Source organism: Rosa rugosa, chromosome 2 (assembly GCF_958449725.1).
Source record: "Rosa rugosa chromosome 2, drRosRugo1.1, whole genome shotgun sequence".
Lineage (NCBI taxonomy): Eukaryota > Viridiplantae > Streptophyta > Magnoliopsida > Rosales > Rosaceae > Rosa > Rosa rugosa.
The window spans coordinates 22,843,324-22,864,251 of record NC_084821.1 but is presented as its reverse complement, the minus strand read 5'-3'; the positions used below and the strand labels follow the sequence as shown (position 1 = coordinate 22,864,251).

Below are 20,928 nucleotides of genomic sequence, written 5' to 3'. Positions count from 1 at the left end.
TTCATATATTATCCTATTTGAGAGATAAAGTGCTTTCTATCTTTACCTATTTCTGAAAACCGGCCTTTTTCTCTTGGTAATTCTCTCAGAATATAATAAACTGTGTCTCTTCACTATTTAATTTGTTCATTCCTATCCTTTATTCTGTCTGCTATCCAATATTGCATGAAGAACATATATATATATATAACTAATTCATGTTGCAAGTATACTTGCTTAAAGGGAACAACTTGAAAGGAGAAACAAACGCACAGACACATGCTTTATATATATAGATTCATGATCGATCAATTACATTCCCAAACATTACTTGCAGATTAATTAGTAAATCTAAGAGCTTTTTGAGGTTCAGCTTATGAGTTCATTGGTTTCTTGAATTTAGGGTTGCTGAGCACAAATGCTTAGATAAACTTAAGTTCGAGTTCAACATCAATACTCATAACATGCAGCTGCAGAATGATCATTCCGTTATCATTTGCTTGATTATATATTGAAAGGAGAAACAAACGCACAGACACATGTTATATATATAGATTCATGATCGATCAATTACATTCCCAAACATTACTTGCAGATTAATTAGTAAATCTAAGAGCTTTTTGAGGTTCAGCTTATGAGTTCATTGGTTTCTTAAATTTAGGGTTGCTGAGCACAAATGCTTAGATAAACTTATACTTAAGTTCGAGTTCAACATCAATACTTATAACATGCAGCTGCAGAATGATCATTCCATTATCATTTGCTTGATTATATATTATTGAAACATTTATAGAAGCCTAGCTTGCAGTATGCAAAAAATAAAAGAAAATATAATATGAAGGGGGTTGTCTAGAGTACTTGGATGTTTATCATACACTTATTTACATCTAATTGAACCAAAATTACAATTTAGTTGAACCAAATTTACAACATTAACAACAAAGTTATCACATTTGTTTTACACATTTACATATAATTGAACCAAATTACTACATCGACAACAATTTGTTCATAAACTTGTAAAAATATTGTAGGTGGAGTAATTACCTGTAATAGAACTAAAATTATCCAAAAAATAACTCTATTTACCACAATGACAACAAAATTGTTGTCAGATTTGTAAATGAGTGTATCACATACATACATGTACCGTAAAATTTTCCTAATATGAAGTAGCATGCTTCTTCATATGGATGCGCAATTTAATTTTATACGTAAATTATAAGCATGATAAATAAACTTTTACACATAAAAAACTTAGAAAAGGTATAGAACACATTAATCCATCCTATATTTATTGCTATAAATTGGCCTAATCAGTACATGAACTGCCTTGATATATGAAAATGGTAGAAAACAAAAGTTTCAACACAGAAAATAAAGATCAAGGCAATGGAAATTAAACAGTCTGTTTAATTACAATGTATCTAATGCTAAACTTAACACACCAACTACCTAATTGTAGTATGAAATTCAACTTACTGAAAAAGTAATGTACATAACAAACAAAAGCAAAAGCATTTCTTTGATTACCACTTATTTCACTGCATCAGGCCGGTTGCTTAGTTCACAGCTTTTCCATGCCTAATAGGCAAATTAGAACTGAATATAACTGGTGTGTGTCCAACGAACAAAGCAACATGACCCATAAGCTTATCTTTCCTAGAAAATGTGGTTCCGCAAGAGCATTGCCACCTGAGATCCCCACAGTGCTTTTCATGCGTTCTTAGATCAGATAACACAGAAAACTGCTTCCGATTGCACCTCTTACATATATACATCTTCGGACAATGGCTCCTCTTGTAGTGATTTTTCACGCAGATCATGGACTTCAGAGGCTGGAATTTGGCGTGCTTTTGATTCCATCTGCACCCTTCTTGAGGACATGAATATTTCCTCGGTAATTTCACCGAACACTCAGCATCGCTCGATCCATGTATGTTCACTGCACTATTCTGCTTATTGTTGTTCTTCAAAGGGTTGCTCAAGGCAATGCTAGTCTTGTATTCATCCCCATGAGCCCTCATGTGCATTCTCAAGTTTGCATCACGCTTGAACCCTTTCCCGCAAACTTGGCAGTAATGAGTGTACTTGGCCAACAAATCAGCAGCATCCAACTCAATTATGTCGTAGCTCGAGTTCTTTGGGGGAAGATTTTGTACCTGTAACGCATTGTTGGTTTCAACTCTTTGAGGAAACTCTTTCGTTTCGACCTGTCCATGACTCCTACTGATCACATCCCTAGTGGGACAGTTGTTGTAGTTCTCAGTACTAAACCAATCGAGTGTTTGATCATTTGTTGAATAGAAAGCAGCGTCTCTAATGTTGCTACGACCAGCAGTACTAGTACTAAAGTTTGGTTCAGATCTTGTGTCGTTACCTGGAGCAACAAGGGCCATCTGCTGGCAAGTGAACATCATCGAAGACGCGGTGACGATGATTTCTTGGATAACATTGTTCATGCTCGCCACGGCGCCCATGGTCGTTGACTCTGGAAGTTGTTGTTGTTGACTTTGGTGATGATCTGGAGGAGCAATAAGGACGCCGACCAGCGATTTGGCTTGATGAACTTTCTCTTTAAGGACGGAGAGGCTGTAGAGAAGAGAATTCGAGTGATTCTGATCTTGGGGTAGTACTGCTCCAGATGATGATGAGTCTGGTTCGAGTGAAAACGACGAAACTGTATCTTGACCCGTCATGGAGTACATACCTTGGAAACAATTCGATGTGGCCCCCGGATTAATATTCATTTCCCCGAGTACTACTAATCGATCTTCCCTTGCTTGTTGCTTCTCCTCCAATCTGCCTCGATCTCTCCCTCTGGTCTCTGGTATCCAAATGATCTTCCCCTAGATTGGCTTTAGATATTTTACTTGGAAAAATTGAAATACAGCTAGTACTGCACACATATATAAGTACTGCACACATATATATAGCTATGGATATGCTTAATATAAAATACAAAGATGCTAGCAGCTAGCTCGATCTCCAGAGCAATTTCTCTCGAGCTGAGATAGACAAAGTCAACTTAATTGAAGCTTAAACTCATCCCCATATATCACCTCCCTCACATAGCTCACTTTCTTCACGTTGGGACAAGCTAGCTATGCATTAATTAATCCGTTTACTTACATGAATTGCCTACTAGGGCTACTGCATCCTATTGCATGTGTTAAAGAAATATTGAAATTTTAGGGTAGTATGGTTTGTTAAGGAGGTCATAGTTATCTTTGCGCGTGGCACGTTGAAATTTTCAAAAGGGAGAGTAACGACCATTCATCATATAGTCTCACTCGCCAATGTTTGAATATATATGTAACCACTGGCTAATTAATTGGATGAGCCCTGCGCCAGGTTAATGAATTCTAGTGGAACTTTGTTCTTCGTTTTCCATTTTTCTGTTTTGATCTTTATGACCATTTCGTAGTCATGGCAAAGGCACTGTTTGGTTGAAGAGTCTTACCAGATAACTTAAGGTATATATCGTAGGTACTGAAAAAACATATGCAGGATTATTAATCACTCTGAACCGTTGATATAGGTGGAAGTCAGTGCAAGGCCAAATATACGATTGTACACGCCATCAACGGTTGTAACTCAGTTAGTCACGAGTAGATGTATTCCCGATAATGACCGGAGTTTTGGAAATGAATGCAAGCTAATTCACAACTAGTATCAATTTTCAGTCATTCATCCGATCGAGCGTGAGCATCTAGTAGCTAGGCTAACTAATTTTCTCTAACTAGTAGTGGTAGAGTGATAATATGATGTAGAACGAATGACAGTCCAAATTGAAGAACAGTTCGATCGTGCAAAAGGAGGAAAATCGAAGTTACTATTGCAACTTTCGCATTTGGTGTCCGATTCGATCGTGCCATAGGTTTCCGGAAAGGGAATCGCGCCAGGAACAAAACTCGTGGCTAGTGTGGTCTTTTTCGGGCTTTCGGGGTTGTTTAGGGCCTCAAAACTGCAATTTACTGTTTTTTAGAATTTTCGGTTTCCTAGTTTGTTTTGGGTTTGTTTTATTTTTACCCGTGGGCTTTAGGGTTGCATTGTTAGTCGCCCTAGGGTTTCTTTTCTTATATATAAGCAACCTTAAACGGCTGTAGAACCTATCTTTTATCATATTATCAATCAAATTGAGATTTATAGATTTATCTCTTTTATCTCTTGTAAACCTTAGGTGATCTTTCCAACTGCGTCATAATACCTGAGATCACTTAATGTCGATAACTGTCATGACTGCAATAATCTTGTTTTTCTCCCATTAATTTTAACTAGAGCGCTGTAGGTTTCACTTCAATCTCAATTGAGATCGTTACAAAGGAGAGACGATGTGTATGTACGTAATGCTTGAAATAGGCATTTAAAAGCTGCTGCTAGGAGATCGGGATTAGGGTTAAAATATCTTGGTCAAGATGAAATTTTTGCTCCAATGTGATTCTTAAGTAAAATGCTAGGCAAATTGTGAAGCTCTTGAGCAACGCCATTCAATTAATCTATGGAATGTCAGTGCTTTTAGCAAAACTATCAAGAAGAAAATGGTGGCATTGACTATATATATATATATATATAATATATATATTGAGACAAGTTTGTTCTGATATGAACTTTACATACGATATGGGATCAAATGAATCTATGATTATATTTCCTATATGTAGCAAACTTGGTGACGTATGTAGGGAACTTATTTAAGCAACTTCCAAAATGCGCCGCCACCAGGAAGATGAAGGTTCTGTATATTAAAAGACAGATTGCGCGCTTGATCAATATTCAAATGGTTAATTAAGCATGATGAGGAGGCATTATATGGGCAGGTTTTAGATATGGTTTTAGGACATAAACAATCCACACAAGCAGGTAGATGCATGGGTTTTGTTACATATTATGCCTGTTAGCTCTTGTTTTTAATATTAGTGGAGACATGCAATTAGTCTTTGCATTTTTCATCCCCAGCAAGTACTTTATATAATATATCCAACAATTAATTTCTTTTGGTTTGTTGATGGCAACATTTTGTCATGTTATCTATTTGATTAAACAAAAATTTGGGTTTAGGGGTGACATAATCAAACAAAGAGGAAGTAAATGCTTGGGAAAACGTACAAACGACAATTGATGCTATTGTCAGTCAGCTAGCTAGAACAACGTAATCGTTTTTATTATTGGGTTGATTTAGAATATCGACCTCAAAAGGGTTGTATGTCATGTGCATTTTTATTTTATTTTTGAACAAGTCATGTGCATTTTTAATTTCTAATCGGATTAGCAATTGCTCTAAATACATTTCAGTACTCAACTTTTATATTTTATTTTTGGAGTTTAGTGTAATTTTAGAAAAACTATTCCCCAACAAGCCACTAATCTTCCATAATCATAATGAAGCTAGGTTTTGTTCCCCATAACCCCACCTAAGCTCTTTTTTGTTTTTTATTTATTTTTTGACTATTCTGCCCTCTTTTTTTTTGTCACATTAAGAGTGTGTGTGAGAGAGAGAGACAGAGAGAGATGTCACCAATGGTTGCCAAAAACCTCACCAGACTTTGCCGAAGGTCGCCAGAGTTCTCACTGAATATTGACAACCTCTATAAATAAATTTTAAAAAAATGAGCTTACGATTCATTTATCAGACTTTGTGCATAAACTCATAGCAATATTACACAATTGCAGCTCAAAACTATAATCCATCCAATATCGAAAACAACCATTTCAACAAATCCAATACTGAACAACTAACATTCCAACAATACTGAATTGGAATTGGAATTGTAAAACAAGAGCAGTCACTTGATCTTGCCTTAGCTACTCTTGAATTTGCAATCACCATAACGTGTACTATATTGTCTATATAGTACATACGTACACACACATGTATATACATATACTGTTGATACCATATGTATATTGCAAGAACCACCTCAGACTCGGCTCCACAGGACAGCTGGCTCAATCATCGCTAGCCAGGTTGACCAAAACTGCCCTCGATGGTTGGCTCACCTGGGTGCAGTCCTCACTCTCCCATAGTCCCATCTATGGGAAGGCCACTCTTTTTCCACATCGGAAATAAGTGGGGTGCTACCTCCAACATTTGCTATACATAGACTCACATACTTGCAAATCAGGTAATTCCAAAACTATACATTTTCGTACAGTGACTTTCTCAACAGGCATCGGAGGGTCATAAACCGGCAATCCTGATGTATTCTTGTCTTAAAAGGTAACAGGACTTAGCGAATCGATACTCGGTGATTTTCAAGTTCCCTTAATATCAGAAACCAACATAAACATATACATGGAAAAATCCTAACTAGGGCAAGATCAAGTCTCTGCTTTGAAAGCTATTATGATAATCATTTCCATGGTGGTTTGAGCTAGTATTCAAAACCCATTTCTTAGAACAGTTCAACAGCAATAAAGCATGAAACTTAATGCATACCTGACCATAAAGACCAGTAGGATCTATCTCCACGTAGCTAGAGTTATGTGCACAGAACAACCAAACTAATGAATACTAACTGTAATTTGCCGCTGCAGAAGCCTCCGCATCTCTTCCTCTCAAATTCGAATTGTTTGAGCAATCAATTGACGGAGGCGGAGTTTAAAGAAGCCGTGGTTGAGCACCGCCTAAGACGTTAAGCGCATTGACCAGGTGTCCAACTTGGTCAGCATATTGAGCATCGGCCCCATCGACTACGACGAATTTGGCTTCACTAGAAACAAAACAAGCTGAATTTGTGACAGATGAGATAAATGGGCTTGGTCTTCAACACTACTCCAGCCTCACCTGACCCGGATTCTGGCCCAACCGTTTCGCAGCCTGCCGGATTTGGACAACGACAGCCTAGAGCGCTGATACGGCACCTTTTCGACAACCAAAGCAAAGAGAGTGGAAATAGTGGTAGATTTTGTAATTTCATAACTGAGCTTCACCCAAAATTGGCATTCCGCTGTCAAATGGGCTGATTGGGAAAATTAATCTGTTGGTGTTGGTGGCGTGATGGAGAATGATTTTCCTAAAAATGGACCTATGGGTCAAGGACCCTTTATGTGTTTTTTGGTGTAAGGACCCTTTATTTCTATCACCATTGAACTTAATTACCATCTTGCTATACATACAAAGGCACCGCAAATCCAACCTAGAAATTAGAGAAGGAATGCAAATGAGTTCAAAAAAGCTTGTATCAGGATTAAAGCATGCACATGAATGACCTACATACAGAAATATTCAAGATGACACACTTAGAGCGCGCATTGAGCGATCCACATGTTGCTACTGCCTTTATGCTGATGGTTAAAGTACAATGACAGTTGCACAAGCCTCAAGTCTTAAGAAACAAATATGGAGCTAGCTCACCATATGGTTTCCACCAGCACCTATATTCTTGTACGTGATTATTTCATGTCTTGGTCCCCTACGATGATTTCCCCCTCCTCTTTCTGAGAAGTTATTTTTAAAACTTTCTCTTTGTGTCTCTTCATCTAGTTGGTAGAACCATGTACTTAATCATTTAGAGGATTGTGCTAAGTAAGGGTCGTGGTTAGCCTTTAACCAGTGCCTTCTAACTATGCCAAAAATGTAATCAGACGACAGAGGAGTTTTGTCTTATAAAGGAATTGAAAACTGTCGTCTACTACAGTGTCATTTCTTGGAATTATCAGATGATAAAGGATATCTATCGTCTAATTTTTATGACGATAAAAGTATTTCAGGTTATCTATTGTCTGACTACACCAACACATGTGTTAATCGTGCTGTGGGTTTTATTGAATTCAAAAGACAGATTGAAGAACAACAATAGTATTATGTAAATTATAAGGTTTAATGCATATTTCAAAGAAAGTATAGTGGTTAATTCAATGGTTTTAATGTACCTAAGTATAAGATATCAAAGTTTATTTGTTGTCTGCATTGACTCTCAATAACAGTTCACTATTGTTTGTGTTGTATTCTAATAACAGTTAACTGTTGGGTAAACTACTAACACAAGGTAGTTATTTGTTGTTGTACTTACATTTAAGATACAGTTATATGTAGTTTGAATATATTCAAGATACACTACTTGGGCAAGAAGCCAACAAGTTGTATAACAATTACGGCCAAACAGTTAATGGGCTGTACACATTTTACCTCATCTTCGAAGCTAATACCACGCCAATCTACCTCTAAAAAAAAAAAAAAAAAAAGAACCAGAAGTTCTTTAAAAATGCAGAAAAGTACCCCCAAAGTGTCAGTTCCCAAATATGCAATTTATGAACTCACAATTAAACTTCAAATATTTTCAATGTTGTAACTCATAAAAAACAATTAGCATGTTCAACAATCTTCAACAAACAAAACCTATAATTCAATACAACTATTATTATCATAACTTTTATATAGATTCACGCCTGACATCCTGAAGGATATGCATGAATACTTCCATTAAGCATTAAACCCCAAAATTCAAATCAATAATCACAACTAATTAAATCCCAATATTGTTAATCCATGACACTCCTTTATGTGGTAATTTCATGGAAAACACAAGTACACCACCATTTATCTGTCTCTGGCAAACTTGACTAGGTCAACCCTTTTGGATTTCGTCTTGTAGCGTCATTCTTTACAAACATGTTTCACTTTGTCGTGTGTCGATGTATTTATCAGTCTCTTCCATGTTGGACCAAACTCGGCAATCACCTATCTCTTGCCACCTTGTTTTCTTTTTACCAATTTTTGTAAGGTTATTGTTGGAATATGAATAGTAAAAGAAGATGTGTAACAATGGGATGTGAATTAAGAAGTTTGGGAGGTGTATATAAAATTGGGAGTGGATCATCTCCTAAGCTTCCTAAGCTTTGAAGTAGATGCCATATGGCTCTCTTAAATCTAATGATCTACATTTGTTTTTCTTTATTCTCCTTCTCTTATCCTTCACATTCGACGCTTTCTTTCTCCTTGCTTATTTCAGTTTTATTCCTCATATATAATGGAACACCTAGCCCTAAATCGAACCCATTAATTGAATTTGACCCCAAATTCAACCCATCAACTGAATTCAATCCCATATTGAACATGAAGTATCATTTGAAGGTTCAAATATCATACCATTGAGAGAGAAAACTTAAAACATGGATTACAAAACAACAAATCTCAAGTTGAAATCCCATAAATTTGAGAGAGAAAGAGTTGATACCAAATTGATAAAAATGGTGCAGGAAGATGGGTTAGGATGGTTGATGACCAAGGTGACGATTGGCTGGGGTGGTTGATGGTGGCCAGCGATGGCATCGGTTGGGACTTGGGAGGGGTTGTTGATGAACACTGAATGAAGATGAGAGAGAGGGTAGAGAGAAGAGAGAGAAGTTATTGTATTTTCACTATTTTCAGTTTTGATGAAAAGAAAACTAAGGAAAATGCAAAAAAGATGGACTGCTAAGTAAAAAAAAGAACTTGCAACCCGGTTCTCTCTCTCTCTCTCTCTCTCTAGGGTTTGGTTTCATAGCGAGGTTTCATTCCTTGTTTGACGACGCGTCCTTGGGACATCGTCGTTCGACCTGCCAAACAGGACTGGTCGTCCGTTGGTGATGGTTGCAGCAAGGTCTGCAAGTTGAAGGCAATAAGGGGTCATGTTCGTACCCTGTCACTGTCGTTTGGAAGCAATGCGAAGTGGGTGGTAAGCAGAGGCAGTGGGGTGGTGGAATGAGGGTAGGGCTTAGCGATCTACACTCAGATCGTAGCATCTCCTATTGTCGTGCATCGACGATGAAGAAAGCGGCATTAGGGAGGATGGTTTGGGCGGCTCGGATGACATGGATGGTGAGATCCGACCCGATCTCTGATCATGGTAGGGTAGACCAGTGAAAGGCTTTGGGAGGATGGTGGTGGTTAACGTCGATTTCTGGGTGGTTGAGAGTTGTCGGGGATGGGCTGCCATGGGTAGGGAGTGGAGGAGGTGTTGGTGGAGGGATCAAGGTAAGGTTGCTTCCGGTGGGGGCTGACAGCGTGTAGGCTTCTACTTGGCCTCATGGTTATTGGGCCAGGGTTTACCAAGGCCGATTTACTTTGTTTTTCTGTTTTGCTTGTTTTTTGCTTTTTATTTTTAGGTGGCTTTGAGCCCTTAATAAATTCATTCTTTAGGATAGTAGTGCGAGGTGGGCGTCGTCTCGGTTTGTGCACTTTGAGTGCCATGTCTGGCCTAGGACGACATGAGTTCCTTCCATCGTCAAATGGTTGCAGCCTCCTAGTGGCAAGATGAAACCAAGTGTCACCAGATTCATTTTTCGGTGGCAACATAGTGGGAAAGTTAGTTTTAGTGTATTATGGTTTCGCGTGAGCATTATCTTTCCGATGTGTCGCCAAAATTGTAAAGCAAATAGAGTAGCCAGTTGTGCACTTTTGGCTAATTGGTGCATATTAAAATACACATGATTAGTAAAGACTCCTAATATTATTTCAGGACGTTCTCTTATGGTTTATTGTAATTTGGGGTTTAGACACTATGTCCCCCCCCCCTTTGTATTTTATAGTTGCATTAATGATTATGACTTAAGAGCAACCTTTAGCCCTACCTCCAAAAAAAAAAAAAGTCAAAATTGAGTTCAAGTAATAGGAGCCATTAAATGTGATTTAATGCACGTGGCATCATACGATAAAAAAGCTTAAGAAGCGCAGCACAAAAATGAGCTCAAGAGAGGACCCACTCCCGATAAAATTTGCCTATGTTTTTTTTTTTCTATCAAGAGAAAAAAAGAACAAAAAAAAGAGGGAGATTAATTTCAATAGAAGAAAGTTAGAGGGGCATCAATTTCATATAGTTTACTGCACAAAAGAGAAAAATGCAAAAAAGGTGAAAGTGTGAGGGCATTGTGCTTCAAATACTCCCAAAGCCCCCAAATTGTTAAACCCTCCTTCTCCTCCCCAAAAACCCATCTTGTTCAACTCACTGATTCAATGAAACAGAATCAAAACCAGTGATTGATTCTGATTGCGACACAACCCACCATGTTGCTCAGAAGAAGACTCACTTCCCTTCTCTCCACCTCCATCCTCGGCCCCAAACCCACTCTCACTCTCACTCCCACTCCCTCGCCCCAATCCTCCCTACATTTCCTTGCCCAATGCACCAACCCTAACCCTAGCTTCAGCAGCAATGGCAAAGCCGCCGCAGCCTTGGGGATTGTTCAGGGAGTGAGGGCGTACAGTAGTCTGCTGAGCTTGAACGATCTGAGACCCAAAGTGCCCAGGAAGCAGAAGACCAGGAAAGGCCGGGGGATTGGGTCCGGGAAAGGCAAGACGGCTGGGCGAGGCCACAAGGGTCAGAAGGCCAGGGGCTCCGGGAAGTTGGGGTTCGAAGGTGGACAGACCCCGCTGCGACGTCGTTTGCCCAAGCGTGGGTTTAAGAACCCCTTTAGTCTCACTTTTCAGGTACCCTTTTCATTCTTTTTGGTTTTCTTTTTTGTGTATTGAGTGATCATGGATTTGTTTTTCGGAGCTGTTGCTCTGCAATTGGATTGATTGGATGTGTTCCAAGTTGTTTTTTTCGAGAGGAAGAGAAAAGGGTTTGTTAGCTTTGGTGATATTAAATGAGGGGATTCGATTCAAATCCCACCGAACTTTTCTGTACTAGAAAACACTTGCATTTTACCTGAGAAGATTATTTTTGTGGGAATACAATGCACAATCAACCAGTAGAGGAGGAACGATTAGAGATGGAGGTTTCTTTCACTGGTTGGGTGTGGTCTATATGAAAGAACTCGTATAGTGGATATAGGTTTGCATAAATTTTAGCACCAGTGATCTCACTTTGTTAAGGGAAGTTGAATTATTAGTTTATTTTGGGTCTGTCGTAGTTTATGTACTAAAAACATGAGAGTGATATTGGGGTAGTTATTGTCATTTTGTATTTCAAATGAAGTTTAAAAGTTCATATATTTAACAGGATATGCTATTGGGATACTAATCATGTACTTTGTCAGATGCCCATGGTTCTTGTGTGTATATATGTAGAGATGTGTGTAGGTTAAAACCTCGTAATAAATAGTAGAACAATGAAGTTATGCAAACCCATTGACCTATGATGACCACCCAGGGTCGTTTGTTACCCATGGTAATTGTGGACCTCTTTATGTTTAGTACTTGTCCGGCCCTCACATGTATAGGCTTGAACAAGGTGAGTTTGATCTGTGTTTGGTGCAGTGGTACTAAGAAGGATTAACCCAGACGAGAAAGAATTAAGAAGTAGAAAAGAAAGAAAGAACCACACAGCCCAGATGAGTAACCAATATCGGGTGCTTTGGGAATCATACCAAAATCCTCTGGTGCAATGGAAATCAATACCAAAATCTCAAAATTTAGAGTTTTCTGTTACTCTCATCTGGGTTGTTGAGGGTTGGACCAAAGAAAAAGGAAGAAGAAGAAATATAGATGATACCAAATCTGAAAAACCACAAGAAACCAATAAATCAGAAACCGAAAGTTTAAAGCAAAAATAAGAAAAATTAACCCAGAAATTCCTCAACAAATAATTCAGAAATAAAAACTTGAAAAATTGCTTGTCTCTCTGCAAAATTATGGAGGCAGAATGGTTTGACTGAGTTGTTGAGACGTTTGGAGGTGGAGAAAGTGAGAGAAAGCATTCTACTTCTAGCGTTTACCTCATGCTTGTTGCCTCTTCATGCCTTAGCTAAACTATCTGCAGATGTATTGAGATACTAAAATCCTTCTTATCTTACTATCACAGGAACATAGTTGACAATCTTTTCAAACTTGAAAGAGTGGTGTACCCTGATTCCTCAACCCTTTGAAGAGTATTTACTTTTCTGCGCTAACATGGATACCCTTTGAACTTTAAAGATTATGCCAAGTGGGTTTTTGTTTAAGTATAGATGTGTCTGTGATTGCATGTTCTATATATATGAGAGTATCCTTTTTACGTTTGTTGCATCAGAAGGCACTGAATCCATGGTGTGCCTATTTGAACTCCAAGAGTATTGTTTGTTCTGTAGTATGGATATCCATATATTGAAGCAGAATTCGAGGGCGTGTCTATCTGATTTTCATCCTGTTTTTCCTTCGGAGGCCAGTTCTACTATGTTAATCATTTATGGAGAATTTAAATGTTTCACCTTTGTTCCTTTCATTTTCTGATAATACCTTGCATGTCTTTGTGCAGCCAGTAGGATTAGGAAAGATTGCCAAACTAATAAATGCGGGAAAGATTGATTCTTCAGAGTTGATTACAATGAAGACTCTCAAGGTACAGTAAATTCATTCTCGGACTATGCCATTTCCTTCGTCGACTGAGTTCAATCTGCTAATTACCACTACTATAGGATACAGGGGCAATAGGGAAGCAGATAAAAGATGGAGTGAGATTAATGGGACGTGGTGCTGAACACATCAAGTGGCCAATTAATTTAGAGGTATGTGTTCACCTGTGCTTTCTACATTATTGACCTATGTATTTCAGACCAAAAAAGAGGATCTATGTATTATGTGGCTGGGACATCTTCTTTGCTTGCCTCTTCACTGTTTCTGTTTTTGAAATGCTGCATTCTCCTTAAAACTGTGTATGTTGGGAGTGACTCTCCACGTCAGTGCTGAACTTTGAACTAAGGAATAGTGATTTCAGATTAAATTTTATATGTTGCCATTTGCTGTTGATCCAGTGGTATGATGATTTCTATAGTCTATAATTATACTTGGAGTGTTTACGGATTCATACTTCAGTTTCCATTGAATTTAAAATACCTAGATGTCGAAAAGTCATATAAAATTTAGTCAGTCTAAGTGATGCCAAAGTCATATAAAATTTAGTCAAAGTGATGGCTCATAATGTTAATTAAATTTTATACTTGTGCACCTTGTCAATTGCATGTAAAGCAATTGATACATGCAACTTGAAACTGAACTGACAAATGACATTTACAGGTATCACGTGTCACCGTAAGGGCAAAGGATGCAGTTGAAGCTGCAGGAGGGTCTGTCAGAAGAGTGTATTACAACAAGTTAGGCTTTCGAGCTTTGCTCACACCTGAGTGGTTTGAAAAGAAGGGGAGATTATTGCCAAGAGCGGCCAGACCTCCACCAAAACAGAAGGATAAGGTTGACAGCATTGGCCGCTTGCCAGCCCCAACCAAACCTATTCCATTTTTGACTGAAGAAAACGAGGCGGGCTCCACTTCATCTACTTGACTAAAGGAGCAAAATCAGTTTGTTCATTTAGGATTTTGTATTTTTATTTCCATCTTCATCTATGTTTGGCATAAATTGTCTTTTTATAAGATAAGGTTTTTGTTGTAAGACGAAGTCATCTCGAGGATAAGTGGAATGAGGAAAGCTTTTCATGCTATTGGTTCAACTTTTTTTTTTGGGTGGAAGAAGCTGAACCTACTTCAGAATGTCAGTCGAAATGCTTATTAGAAAGATAACTTGATAAGAGAGAAGGCTCTCTACAATATTATATAGGTAAAGTCAACCCAATCATCAGATGCTTACACTCATTTATGCAGTCTTACTTGAAAGAGTGCCTGTGGTTAAACTCCACAGTTCTGGAAGGATCGATTATAGCTAGTTGAAATGTACTGTGAATTGCTGTGCAGAGCCACTTGTGGAAGTAAACAGTTTTGTGAAAGTATTAGAGCAAAGAGCCTTTCTAGGAGAGTTTTCCTCTCACCCTAGTTTTTTCTCTCTACGGCGCCCTAGCCTCCATCCCTAGCCTTGCTATCTCTTCCTTGCCTCTCCATCCCTTCATGGCCTCCATTGATGCTGTCACAGCAAGTTTTGCTGCTTCTCTCGCTCTTGCTTCGGGTGGTAGCGCCCCAGATCTGGGTAAGATTGGTGGTGGTCCGGTGCGCAAGCCATCTCAGTCTTTTCTACTTGGCAAGCCTCTGACCCGCAAGCCGGTGGATCCCAAAGCTTTCAAGGCTCACTTCCACCGTACTTGGATGGTGGATAAGGATTTTAGGGTCCAGGAAAAGGCGGGCGATGTCTTCTTGTTCTCCTTTGAATCGCTTCGTGATCGGAACAAGATCCTACGGGGAGGAGTTTGGTCTTTTGATAGAGCTCCTGTGTGTTTTGAAATTTATGATGGGGTGAAGCCCCTGCATGAAGCCCAATTCAAGCATCTACGTGTTTGGGTTAGGGTTTTGGGGATTCCTCCTTTGTATGAAGAACCTGAGAATTTTACTCTTATCGGTAATCTCTTGGGTGGTTTCTTAGACTATGATAAGAAGGAATTCAAGAAGGGTGGGATTCGGATCTTCTTCACCCATGATATCTCTAAACCATTCTTGCTTGAGCGGAAGATTTTTTTGGATGTCGGCGTCGAACCGGTGCTTCAATTTCAATTTGAACATCTGAAAGGGAGATGTTCACAGTGTGGACTGGTCACGCATGCTGGGATTGCATGTGAGGAGCCGCATACTCCACTTCCGTCATCTAGGGTTTTGAACTTTCCAGGGCCGTCCGTCTCAGGAGGGTCTTTTTCTTTTTCGGCTCAGAATAAGCGTGAATTCTTCACTGCTTCCTCATCTATCCCCAAAAAGAAGAACCCAACTTTTCGTCGTGTTGACCGCCCTAACCCTCCCTCTACTTCTCCTTCCGGATCGTCTCCTGTTTCGGATCCGGCTGATGGTAATAGCGAGCATATCACTTCGGGGACGGAGCATGCTTTGGAGCAGCCCTTGAGTTCTTTTTTGGCCCATAATGGGGCGAATAGTTCTGGTACCAGTGAAGCTGCAACCTTGGTGCAGGATATGCAACAAGATGTTGTGGCTTCAAAGAAAAGGGATAGGATTGGAGGTTGTGATCCCTCTCCGAAGAAGTTCAAGACCATTATGGGTGGTAAAATTCCAACTTTGCAGGCTGATGCTTTGGGTCTGGTTGGCGACGACCATGATTTTCCTCTTGTCACTCTCAAGAAGAAGATGGGTAGGCCACTGGGCAGCAGGAATAAGAGCCAACGCTCTGGGAAGAAGGCCGGAGCAGCCCCTCTGAGACTCACCTACCCTGCAGCCGGTGCTTCAGGCTCTAGCCCTAGAGATAAGGGCAAAGGAAAGCCTTAGGCTTTCCTGGTTCCTTTGCCTACTACTGGAAATTGGGTTCATCATTACTTTCTTCTCAGTCTACTTAGTTGTACACCAATTGAGGTCTCTAGACGACTAGGTTTTCTTTTCAAAGGGGGTTAGTAGTGAGAATTTGATTTTCTGTATTCTAGGCTCCACAAGTGAGCATATGTGTTAACAGTGAAGGTACTTGTCTTTTGCTTGGCGGCTTGTGCCATCTAGATTTTAGGTATGAGACAGCATCTGATGTATGTGCCTTCTGGCCTTTAATTTAGTTAATGAAGCTATCCTTTTATCAAAAAAAAAATAGAAGAAGCCACCACAATCAAAGAAGGCAAGGCAAAGTTTGCCAAGGAATATCACAGAGGCCTAAAAGAAGACCAAATTAGCAGAGGAGTAAGGACACTGAATAAAAGGGTGAGGATGGGACTTAAGAGGAAGAGTTACAAAGAACACAAATAGGACTGGCATTAGGAGCAAACTAAGCAAGACAATCAAGAGTGGAGAGCCTGCATTAACCACAGAATGAAACTTTGTCTAGGGTCATTTTGAGGAAAAACTTGATAGTCAGAGCTATGTCGCCAAGCTCACATTACTCCTTTCCAAAGCCTCATTGCTTCCACCTGAACAGCATTAACATTCATCACCTTCACGTCTGCTGTGTACATCACTATACAATTTCCAGAACAACTCTTAGAATCACTTCAGCAACACTATCCATTCCTAAAACACTAGAGAAAGGCCCCATTTGAACCGACCATGACCTAGGTGGCAGATCCCAATTACTACAGAAGAATACCACAACTTATGCAATAACATTAGCAGTAAACAACCAGCAGAAGGTAAATACAGTCTTTTCTGATAGAAATTCCAAAATGGATATTTCATGCATGAGTAGTATGAAGAACATAATCAAAGTCTAAAAAGTATCAAATGCAGCTTTATCACCACATTACTTGAACTTCTCCAAACGAGTATGGCATTCATATCCTCATTAAACTGCATCGTTCGTTTTAACTTGCATAACACTCCATTGCTTAGGTCATAAAATATCATCATTTCCTCCAGAGTCTGAGCATGCCAGAGTGTAAGCCTTGAACTCAATTCCAGTTCGATCCCTGTGAAAGCTCCCATGGCTACCGCCTAACGTTGACGAATAAAAGTCAGATCTCGCTTCTTCCAGTGTTCCATATTAACCTCATATGGCTAGAAAATTAAGATGAAAACAAGTAAATCAATTGAAAATTTCCCAAATAATATGTAACAAAACAAAATATAAAGATAATAGCACAGAAGGTTTGTTATAATCATGATGAATCTCTCAGGATGATTGTAACAGAGATGAAAAGAGAAATATAAACCAACAGAAGCAGCAGAACCTTAACTTACATTACATTCAGAGCTAGAGCCGAAGGAAGAAAAGTAGACAGTTACACACTTGCAATCAAATTGGGTATTCCTATTAAAAGAGAAACAATGGCAGGACACAAATTGGGTATACCAACAGTAAGCCTCCACATGTTCATACACAAATACCATGTATTATGTCATGAGCTGGCATGCATCGTTCCCAGAATAGAACCTGTAATGTTATAAATCTTGTTCTCAACTAACGTTTTGTTCTTTTGAACTTTTGAATTTAACTTCAGGCTAATGGCACAAAGCTTGAAGCATAAATGACAGTTTTACTCTGGCTAGTGACACAAACATAATAGTAAAAGCAATTAATACCAACAGTCAAGCTCAAAGAAACACTGAAATTCTAGAAATATAAGCTTGCCACATTAGGAAGCAATTCAAAATTAAAACATAGTGCAAATTTTGAGACTTGGTAAAAAAACTAAGTGGATGTACAGTTTTTAACATGAATTTGACGAAATTTGGCACGCGTGATCAAGGTTGAACCACTTGATGACACATTGACCAAAAAACCTTATTGCTAGCATATGTGGCTAATACTGGACTCAGCCAAAAGACAGAAACCAAAATGATTTGAACTATTCTATTATCTCCATACCAGAAGAAAATAAAAGTTCAAGTAGCAAAATATCCTCTAAAAAGTTATCTTATTCCAGTGTTGATATCAACTGAAAAATAAAAACCAAATCTTTTCAAGGACGAGCTCTCGGTGGTATGATGTATATCCCATGAACTTCTCCAAGAAGTAATTCCTCAATGAATTTGCAGCAACATGATATCCATTTGAAGAACCACTCCCACAAAATTCAGTTCTACATTCTAAAAGGGCTGCCGGACCACTATAGTCAAGCAATTCTATATTATTACAAAGAACGATGATAGTAATGAAGAAATTAACTTGTTTTTATTTTTATTTTTTTCTGCAACATAATATCAATCATTTTGAGAGCAGGAACAGATAGATAATAGATGTTGATGTTGAATGCAAACAAGAATTGACCAAGGCATACACTTTGCATACATAATTAAACATAAAACTATTGCTTTTGGACCCACATTGTGTATCTCTAACATGGGGGGAACGAACTTGTATAGGTTGGCACAACCTGTAGTAGATATGTGATACCAAAATGTAGTATGTCGGCATTACATGTACAAACTTTGAATAAAATAGCTTTAATATACAAATTGAACAACCAGAAATACCCGGTGAATTATCTCTTAATTGGGCTTTTCACAATCTTGATGGGACTCATAGTCGGAATGGGTCGTGGTTATACTACAGAGAAGGTAGGCTTGGAGTCTGACCATTGTAATTTTCATCAGCTTGACAATCTATACATTCTGGGCTGCAAGGAGAGGCCATGATTTCAGCTTCCTTGGTCTTTTTCTGTATGCAGCTCTGATTGTTTTTCTTAGATTCATATTTTCCACCCTTTGGGGACAACCAGTCATATGATATTCGCGGCATTGTGGGATGAATCATCTTCTGTGGCTACGTTATTTACGACACGAATGAGCGGATCAAACGCCACTAGTATGATGAGTACCTATTGGCTGCAATCCAGTTCTACTTGGATGCGTTCAACCTCTTCCTGAATTTGATCACAGCTATTGATAGCTGAGAAGCTGTTGCTTAACTCCGATCCATAGCCTTGGTCTGTGCATTTGATCATAGTTATGGTTTGGTAAAATTATGAATGTCATGACAGACAACTAATGGATGTTTAAACGGAAGAGTACTTGTAGGTCACCATTGAATCATTATTTCCTTTAACTCAAATATTTTTTTTTTATTAAATAAAATTGTAACGCCCCGATTTGCACCTCATCAAATAGTATACGTTACAGTGTCGTGGATCCTAGAACTTAAGCTAAGATTCTTAACTCAAATCCTAACAACCTGCAAGGCAAAAGAAGAAATTAAAAATTTATATGTAAATGTAAATTACAAAACTCAAATGCAGAAACATTTATTGAAAAATGAGATGAAAACGATAAAACCGCTAGAAATTCTTTAAAAACAAACACAAGTCCTTTGAAATCAATTATCGAATATTAGTCCGGTTCAAGACCACAGTTCGAAGGATTTACAAAAGGAATATTTTACGAACAATCACAAACTCGATAAATGAATTATGGGGAGTAAAGGAAATAAGAAAATCTGTCATGAGGATGTAAATCCGTTGATGACAATTTAATACAAGATAACTAAGCCACACCGTGCATCGTCTAGCTATCCTGTCTTCGTACACTGTACCTGCATCCACAGACTGTTGTAGGGGCGAGCTTTCATCCCCGCTGCTCAATAAGACTCTACCTCATATAGGTATGAAATCAGTTTAAAATTTAAGTGCCTACAAAGTAAGTAAGAAAACGATGCGTATAAATAAACATGTTCGAAACCACAAAACCGTTGTTCATTTATAAAAATGTAGTAGAACCTAGAAGAATGAAACAGACTTGATGACCGATCGCTATGCCAACTACAACCTTACCACGATTAAGATCGTTTACACCAGCATGGTGTAGCGAGAGTACGTGTCCACTTATGCCGTATCACCTAGAAGCAGTGCCACACCTCAAAGGATGTCAGACACCCTTCAGTCCATACAGCCCCGGCCCTTCGGAGATAGAGGATCGAAGCTCAAGGAAGTCGCTATGCTCTTCTCACTCTCAGGTCATCAAACAATAGCTCATATAAAATCAAAAACAAATTTTTATTCATGCATCATTAGCATCATTAATTTCCATGAGATCCATGCATGAAAATTACTAAATGAGTAGAGTTCAGAATCCCTTACCTGGAATATTTCAGCTCTGAACCCATTCGCTTTCTTAGATCAACATCTCCACGTTTCACATTTCGGGTGACTGGAGTCCCTAAGTCTGACAATTTTTCCGAGTGTTATTAAAATCCAAAATTAAATAACACTCAACAAATCTTATCGTATTGTTTCCGAACAGCGATGCTTTACTCATGGTCATAATCCATAATTCTATATGGACACCCAACTATATTACTTTGACCATATTTTTGGCACCGATTCCATCACAGTGGAGAATCATAATCAAATTCACCATCACACAAAGTAGGGGTGGGCGTCCGGACCTGAAAAACCGAAAACCCGACCCGAACTGAGCAAAAAAACCCGATTCGGTTCGGTTTTGACTTTGAAATTCTCGGTTCGGTCTAGGACCCGACCCGAATATATTTTCTCGGTTCGGTCTCGGGCCACAAATATGCAGAGACCGAAAGCCCGAACAAAGCGCGAACTGGCCCATTTTCCCATCATTTGCTACCTTTCCCTCTATTATTGGGTGTTATTATAATATATTAAATATAAAAAAAAACCCCAAAGCAGTCAGACCAAGCCTACACTTTGTCCCCACTTTGTCTCCCGTTTTTGCTTTGTCTCCCACTCTTTAATTATTAAATAATGGGCTTATTAATTATTATATAGCTTATCATGTCAGTAT

The 20,928-nt window shown here is 38.7% G+C and overlaps 2 protein-coding genes and 1 long non-coding RNA gene across 3 annotated transcripts; 1 reads left to right on the top strand and 2 right to left on the bottom strand.

The window, feature by feature from the left end:
- Positions 1 to 1,270: 1,270 nt before the first annotated feature.
- Positions 1,271 to 2,986, bottom strand: LOC133733031 (protein SENSITIVE TO PROTON RHIZOTOXICITY 2). The gene has a single exon (XM_062160637.1). It carries the CDS (start codon positions 2,727 to 2,729, stop codon positions 1,542 to 1,544), a length of 1,188 nt encoding a protein of 395 aa, XP_062016621.1. The 5' UTR covers positions 2,730 to 2,986; the 3' UTR covers positions 1,271 to 1,541.
- A 7,816-nt stretch (positions 2,987 to 10,802) lies between these two features.
- Positions 10,803 to 14,324, top strand: LOC133731805 (uncharacterized). The gene is made up of 4 exons (XM_062159223.1): positions 10,803 to 11,389; positions 13,137 to 13,220; positions 13,297 to 13,386; positions 13,895 to 14,324. Exons 1-4 carry the CDS (start codon positions 10,967 to 10,969, stop codon positions 14,156 to 14,158), a joined length of 861 nt encoding a protein of 286 aa, XP_062015207.1. The 5' UTR covers positions 10,803 to 10,966; the 3' UTR covers positions 14,159 to 14,324.
- A 2,030-nt stretch (positions 14,325 to 16,354) lies between these two features.
- Positions 16,355 to 17,856, bottom strand: LOC133733975 (uncharacterized). The gene is made up of 2 exons (XR_009857996.1): positions 17,419 to 17,856; positions 16,355 to 17,235 (listed from the first exon to the last, which is right to left on the bottom strand). It is a non-coding gene; the product is annotated as an uncharacterized LOC133733975 (long non-coding RNA).
- Between the last annotated feature and the right edge of the window lie 3,072 nt (positions 17,857 to 20,928).